Source organism: Alligator sinensis, unplaced genomic scaffold (assembly GCF_000455745.1).
Source record: "Alligator sinensis unplaced genomic scaffold, ASM45574v1 scaffold500_1, whole genome shotgun sequence".
NCBI lineage: Eukaryota > Metazoa > Chordata > Crocodylia > Alligatoridae > Alligator > Alligator sinensis.
In genome coordinates this window covers 703013-710945 of record NW_005842740.1, presented here as the reverse complement: position 1 = coordinate 710945, position 7933 = coordinate 703013, and the positions used below count along the sequence as shown (strand labels likewise).

Genomic DNA, 7933 nt, shown 5'->3' with positions numbered 1-7933 from the left:
TGGTTTCAGCAGTACAAAGAAAGGACTCCCCACAGCCCCCTGGAGCTGACCGTATCTTTGCCTGTGAGCACTTGCACGGGCAGAAAGCCCCAGCATCTCTCATCAGTCCCTGTACAGGGTTCTAGTGACTCGCAGAAAGAAATCAAGGGTTGGAAGGGACCTCGAGAGATCATCAAGTCCAACCCTCCTGCTCTGGGCAGGAATACAGCTGAGATCAAATGATCCCAGCAAGGTGTCAGTCCAGTCTCCTTGAAGACTTCCAAGGCTGGGGAGTGCACCACCTACTTGGGAAGCCTATTCCAGATTCGGGTCGCCCTTCTTCCTTACATCCAATCTGAAACAATTCTCTAATAGTTTCTGGCCTTTGCTTCTTGTCCTCCCCTGTGGTGCCCTAGTGAACAGTTTCTCTCTCAGCTCTCAATATTCACCCCTTACATACTTATAGATGGCCAAGTCCCCCCTCAGTTTTCTCTTTCCTGGGCTGAACGGTCCCAGATCCCTTAGTCTTTCCTCATAAGGTTTGTCCTCCAGGCCCTTTATCATCCTTGTGGCCCTTCTCTGGACCCTTTCAAGATTCTCCGTGTCTTTGTTGATGTGCGGTTCCCAGAACTGGACACAGTACTCCAGCTGGCGTCTCACTGATGTTGAGTAGAGAGGAAGCATCACTTCCTTAGCCCTGCTCGCGACGCATTGACTAATGCTTCCCAGTATACTATTAGCTCATGCCCTCTGGTTCTCATTTCTTTTATTTCTGTCATGGAGATATGACTTAAGAGCGCCATCATTATTAAACTGTACCAAGACAATCACCCGAGCATGGGTGGGAGGTGATGTCATGCTGGAATGAATAGCTGCCGTCAGCCAGTTCTTTGATCTACAGAGATGGATGCAGCTGCTGGCTCTGCTAATCTGATGCAAGTAAGTTTGGTTTCCTCCATTCCCAGTTTCTGTATTTTCATCAAACATGATTAATTACCTGCTGCTCATAGACACCTGGAACATTCCCTAAAATTTTGGAATGGACTGGATGCTACCACATTATGGACAGAGAGACAAATGTCATCAAATAGAAAGTAAAGCCACACTTTTTTCCAGCCAAAAAGAACTATCAGGTCCTGGATGGTTGATTCTGGCAAGTCCTTGAATGGTGATATCACACCCAGCTAAAATCTCAAGAGAACAGAGTTCCCTTTGGGAGTTTTCCTTACTCGCCTTAATCACTTAACTACTCCTCATGTAGCACAGTTCACTAGTTCAATGTAAACAGAAGAAAGGAAGGAAGGCACCATTTTTTCCTGACCCTTACCCTATAAAAGGTTTAAAGCCTTTCAGAATCTGAGGGCTGCAAACGCTTGGAAAAGCCTTGAAGATTTTCAAAAGTTCACCAAGTTACAAAGCAGAGATCCAAGAGAGAGAAGCCAGAACTACAATCAGGCACACTGAAAAAGCAAAAGCAAAATTCCTGCTTAGATGCAGTCTCTGTCATGGCAGGGCAAGGGGAGGTCCCCTAGGAGCAAACACTTCAAGGGACAGGCTTCATATCTCACCAGGAGCTCAGACTGGACCCCGTTGCAGCCTCTCTCTTCCAACAGTGTTAACTCAACAGGCCCAACTGAATCTGGCACCTACAAGAAAATCCTTTCCAAGAGCCCATGACCAGCCGCTCGTTAAAGCGAACCAAAGCTGCTCTTTCCAAAATAAAGTGCCTTTTTCCTCTGAAAGGCAAACAACGATCACAGAGAAGGGCTAAAACAACAAAGTATCTGGGAGATACTTAAAGCTTACGATTTTCCTCAAAGTCTGGCAATCCTAACTGCCTCACATCCATCCCACAGAGCTTGACTCACTTCATCCAATTGCTACAAGCAATCCCTTGACAACAGAAAACCTTCCCAGTCAAGGGCAAGAGAGTATTTCAGCTGCTTTGTGTCTTTTTGAGCTTCGGCCCTCAGCTCTGCCGATCAAACTGGGTAATTTTAGCTGATGCCTGGATGCATTTTCCCAATAAATGACATACCACTGCTCTCAACACTCTTGTCTTACCTGAAGTGCCTTACCTCTCTCTGGGCATTATCATATTTTCTCATATACAACATATGGGGGGGGGTCCAAAACCAGCTGCTGGAAATGGGAGTGCACCTTATAATTGAGGCAATATGGTAACAGCAGTTTCTGCCGCTTAAGCTTCTGCCAGGCAAATGCAAAAATAACTTTGCGCATGATCCACAGGGAGCAGAACAATGAGCTGGCTCAGCTCCCTCGCTGCTGCTGCTGCTCAGTTACTTACTACAGGGAAAGATCTTTTTTTGTTTTCATTCTGCCTTTCAAAAAAAGGGGTGCACATCTTATTCTAGGATGCCCTGTATGTGAGAAAATACGGCACTTTATTTCCTGCTCGTTTGTCTTAACAAGTTCTTTTGACTGAACTCCACCAAATCAGCTAGCCCATCCTGACCTCGCTCTACCACCAGAAGCTGTGTCCTGCTGCTCCTAAGCTGCCAAAACGTGCCTCTGCTGGTTCTGCACAGCTCCACTCAACAACCTGAGCCACTAGAGTATGTGACAGGTGTTTGGAAAAGGAGCCAGCTGCCAAATGGACCGTGGCAACTGTCTAGACACAGGAGCATCTACATGCAGCTTTAGCTGGTAGGACAAGATGCCTTTCTTCAATCAGCAGAGGCAGGGCAAAAGCTGGTGGTGTAGGCTAAGCTACAGCAAGCAAGCTGAGGCATACAGTACTTGTAACAGATCCACATTCTTCACAGATTTTCCAAAGGATCCTGGCAGCTTTAACCTTTTGTTTAAAACTGGTAGGAGCAGCTCTCTAGACAGGAGTCTTACTCAGAGAGACAGATAATTGGCTTGTTACTCCTAAGAAAGAAAACAATATCTTACAGCCTGGACAACAAGATTTTTTGCATTTGAGAGTCCTAACAGATGTGGCTGCACCTGTGCTTGCTCCATTATAAGCTGTTGTACGGACACAGCTAAGATGGGCTTTGGTTTTTCTGCCACTCTTGTGCTGAACCAGTCTGTGATGTCACTAGTCTCTTAGCAACTATATACACCCAATGTTTCCATGGACAGCCCTAGCCCTCTTTCATAGATTCATAGATGTTAGGGTCGGAAGGGACCTCAATAGATCATCGAGTCCGACCCCCTGCATAGGCAGGAAAATATGACAAAACATAAAGAAGGAAAAGTAATTACGGATCAAACAGCATCCTTTGCCTAGCCATGGCAGGTTTTGCAACTCCAAATCTACATCAAAATTATAACTGCCTAAATAATCAGACTGCTACAAATCTTCTTTCATTTAAAAGAAAAATGGAAGGAAATTCAGTGACAACTTGGTTACTACAGAGTTAAAGTTGCCCGCTGGCATCAAACCTCTGGCAAAATGTTGAGTTTGGCAAAGCTCAAACTTCTGAACCCCTAGGAAATAAGAGGTAAGACAAACAGCCACATACCTTCACCTCTGTGCTCTTTGAGCAATGTCCTGAAACACATACTTACTTACATTCTTCTGTTAAAAGCATACTGAAAAAAAAGCTGTCCTACAGAAACATTTAGTAGGGCTCTGTGAAGTTTTGGTCCCTGATTTGATTTGGTGGAGATTCAGCCCAATTCAGTGGCTGAATCTCCAAATTCAAACTGAATCAGAGGACCCTTTAATCTCTTTGAATCGATTCGGAAAGATTCAGAGATTTAGACGTAGAGACAAGTGTAAATGTTTTGTCTGCATACCTCTAAGTTGCAGGGGCTCGCGAGCGCTGAGATGCAGGGGCGCATGGAGTGTGAGCCGAATCAACGAATAGAATCACTGTCCCTGATTTGGGCCAAATCCGAATCGAATAGGGCCCACTTCGCACACCCCTAAAATTTAGCTCACTCCACAGAATTAACAATTAGCTGCTGCCATTGCCCACCGCAAGATGACTCCTGCACCCCACTACTGACACAACCTATACACCACAAAATCAAACTGAGACTTTCTGGAAGGACCTCTTTGCTTTGATCACACCACCTGGGATCACAGAGGTGGTCAGCTCTGTTAGTCTGAAGTCAGGCAGAGTGGCACCTTAGAGACTACCTGGTTCAGACACGCATGACCTTTGGTAAGCAAAAACCTACTTTGCTTAGCATCTGACAAAGAAGGCTGTGGCCTGCCAAAGCTCATGCCTCTCTGAACCTACTTTTGGACCACCTGAGGAAGAGGAGTGCACAAAGCTCTGCCTCTAGTATCTGGCCCTTTTAGACTGCCTGCATGATAATCACAATCCTGTTACGATATTCCAACTAATCCCTCCAATCATTCAACAGAGCCATACGTAAAATAAAAATACAGCTGAAATGATCTCAAATAATTGCCATTGGCTATGGCCAGCTTTCAAAATAAAGATCAAGTGACCAATAAAGAAAAATAACTGTAACTATTAATGGTTGGAGTTTTAAGTTGTGCTGATCTTAACATACTGCAGGGGGGAGGGAAAGAAAAGGGGGGAGCACAAGATACCACAGGACAAACTTCAATCTACATTAACAAATGTGTTTGTCATTGAAGTAAGCACGTGCCGGGGTTGGAGCACAGCACCTCTTTCCTACCTCCATCTCAGTGTTGTGCGCGTGCACCTTCTGCACCATTTCTTCGGCCTCGCGCATTCGTCGGCTCAGCTGCGGCGAATGTTCTGATGGGGTCAGCTCGCTGTCATAGGACTCCAAAATTGCTCTCATTCCATCACGTTCCTGTTAAAAAAATGGGAGAAACAACCCAGTTAGAGCTTCTACTAGACACAGGTGGTAGCATCTTCGAACAGGGATATCCAAAGTTCACAACTTTTCACTACTGCTGACTTAGGTGATGGAAAACACCCTCTCTCTCTCTCTAAAAATGTCTATTTCCCAGTTGTATTTCCTACTGCTCACTTGTATGTACAGAGCCTACACTCATGTAAACTGAGAGCTCTAATAAAATCACATTGCTGTAAGAGTGGAAAAAATGTATTGCTGTACATACACATATACATTCCTTAAGGAAGGCACCAGGCATACACTATCATCCCTGCCTTTTGCCAACAACAAGTGAAGACTGAGCTCTCAAGCAGAAATTATTTCTTGGAGACACCATTCAGTGTCAGCATGGCTGCATTGAGAAGAAGCAGCGAGTTATACTGAAGCTGAATCGGGATCTTACACGACGAACAGTGAGGTTCAAATGACTGCAAAGCTCTTCTAATGACAAGTGCTCCTGTTCTTTAAGTGGAAGGAGGTGGGGCAATTCCCTAAAGTGATAGCATCACCCCTTTCTTTGCTTAAGAAAACTGGGGCTCACAGCAATATTCTGACTTGGTTTTTTTTTAGCTTTGGATTGAATTAGTCTGTCAAGTCAAATCAGTCCCGAGGCTGCTGCAACTGTTGGGGCACCTTAGATCTGTGCATCATTGGTGATTCTTCAGACAAATTGACCTGACAGCGCCCATCTCCTTTCCAGTTATAGATGGCCATTGGCTCACAGGGAGCACATGCGCCCTTTGACAGGTCTTGTTTTTAGTCCTGCTGGGTGTCCACGCACCCTCCTCACCCAGGCTAGCCCAGGTTGGGGTGCCGGTTTAGTCGCCGACAACCTGACCATGGAATAGGCTGTACTGGTTTACGTGGTACCAGATAGCAGAACAGATCAAGAGAGGCCTGGCCTGCAGATAAATTAGACTGTACCAACGTGCCAATGTTTTAAACAAAATCTCCTGGAAACAAATCTGCTCTTCAAGGCCTCTGACACTTCACCTATGTTAAACAAACAGAGCTGAACACTGGCATATTCTGTGCTTGTCATAAATCTCTCCCCCAGAATGGTGTGCATGTAAAAATGTGTTTGCCTACAGCCACTCTCTCTCTCCTTGCTGGCAGTTATAAGAAATGGGTCTTGTATAAGTGGGACCCTATTTAATTCTTTCCCAATTTACATAAAAACCACTCTCCTGATATGCAAGCTGCATCACAGACCAAAGGAAACTTCCACTGGTAGCTCTCTGTTAAAATATTGACCGTACATCGGCAACCCCAGACAGCCATGCTGCCTGCTTCCAAGATATTGATGGAGAGAAGTGAGGGCAACGTGCTGAATGGCAATGCAAAAGGTCAGGCACGTTTAACAAGAGATTCCTGTTTACACTGAGATATGCATATAGAGATTAGCTGGCTGATGAGGTATCTGATCACCTTTAATCATGTCGGGTAACTTAGATGCTGGGGAATTCAGATTAGAGAGCAGAGCGAGACAAATAAGCAAGACCCATGGTGGGGGGAATTAAAAAAAATAAAAATCAAAGAGCAGACATTCTTAGGTGAATCTTCTGCATGGCCTACTCCTCCCTTTGCATATTCACTCTATCAGAGACTAAGTGCAGACATTCAGGGAGATTAGGGGGACTTAAGACTGCATTCAAAATGGCCATCTGATCTAAAGTAACGGGAATGGGGGGGGAGATAGCGGGGGGGGGATGAGGGGAGGCAAGCAGGCTGGGGAAGCAGGCTGGGTGTGGGGGAGAATTGAGGGTTTGTGCAGGGAATGGGGGTCAAGCAGGATCTGCAGAAGTGATCATGGGGGGGCAGGCAGGATCCAGGGGAGGTTGCTGGGGTTCGCAGGGGGGTCTGGTGGGATCAGGGGTTATTTTTAGCCCCTCGGAGAACCTACATCTCCATGTCACCCCCACCAATATTTACTTGCTTGGCTCCCAGCATACTGAAAAATCAGGCAGCACCCAAAGCAGCTTGCGGGACGGGGGGGTTGGTTGGCTGTGGGGAGGACGGGGGTGCTGAGGGTTAAGAATAGCCGCGTGCTGGGTGGGGCTGAGAAGTGCAGCCCGGGGCTGGGGTCAGCGGCTGGGCTTTCCCAGCCCCAGGGCTGCACAGGCAGCTGTGCCGGTTCTATGCCCGGTCTCACCTCGATCAAGTACGTCTGAAACTACACCGATCCAGGTCTATCACAGACCGGGTTCCCCTATTTCGAGACCAGTCTGTGCGCACAGAACTGCTGTACTGTAAGGGTTTAGGCTGATTTCCGATCACTGAGACCAGGTGTAAGTGTAAGGTCTGCACCCAAGGCCAACCAAGTGAGACTGGGTGGCCATTTTGAACCTGATCTAACATCCCTGAATTTCTGCATTTAGCCATAGTAACACATCACATGGCTTGGTGCATCCATGGAGCTGCACCTGCAAGTTCCCCTAAACCAAAGAATAGCAAGGCAGTAGCAAGAGATAGTTTAGTATTTAAAGTTGTGGAGCTCCGATTCCAGACCAGGCTACTTATTCAACATTTATTCTGAAATACTGTACAAGTGACAACATCTTGAACATCAGGACTGTGGACTTCCCTAAGATAGTGCCTCCTGCCAATGCCTCTGGGAATCCGGCAGCAGGAGCCTCCTCACAATGTGTCCTCAAGTACCACAGGAACCTCTGTGATGTGAACTCCTGCACCAATGTCCTATAAATAATTGAAATAAATCTGCCCATGTTTGCCAAGCTTAGCAGTGCTGAAATGTTTTTCCTGTAGCCCACCCCCTGGGGAGGCAGCCAGTCAGGAGTTATCAGTGTATTTTACCTAAACTGCAGAATGACAATGGATTTTCCCCTCCTCCCAAAATGAAAAGGGCTATATTTCAGAAATAGTCTATGTGATGCTACCAGTTCATCCCAGCAAGTTGCTAAGCCAAGACAGTCTTCTGCTTTACTGTTTAAATGTCAAATTCTTTAAAATACATTGTGTGCGCAGTGAGTGGGGGGGACAGGAAACAGACTGGGAAGGGGAAGGACTATTCAAACTCAGGATGTGAGGATGCCAGGTTAGGGTGCTTGCTGAAATGGCTGCAAAACTCCTTCAAAACATGCATCATACTGAAAAGTCATGCAAGCTGGCTGAGGTTGGTTCA

General features: G+C 46.2%; 1 protein-coding gene across 1 annotated transcript in view; it reads right to left on the bottom strand.

Annotated features, from left to right (window-relative positions):
- The window catches only part of MAD1L1 (mitotic arrest deficient 1 like 1), a 290904-nt gene that overhangs the window by 62033 nt on the left and 220938 nt on the right, over positions 1-7933 (bottom strand). Inside the window, exon 12 of the mRNA XM_006034449.3 lies at positions 4606-4746. Coding sequence (XP_006034511.2) covers positions 4606-4746 — 141 coding nt within the window. The remainder of the gene's footprint in view (positions 1-4605; positions 4747-7933) is intronic.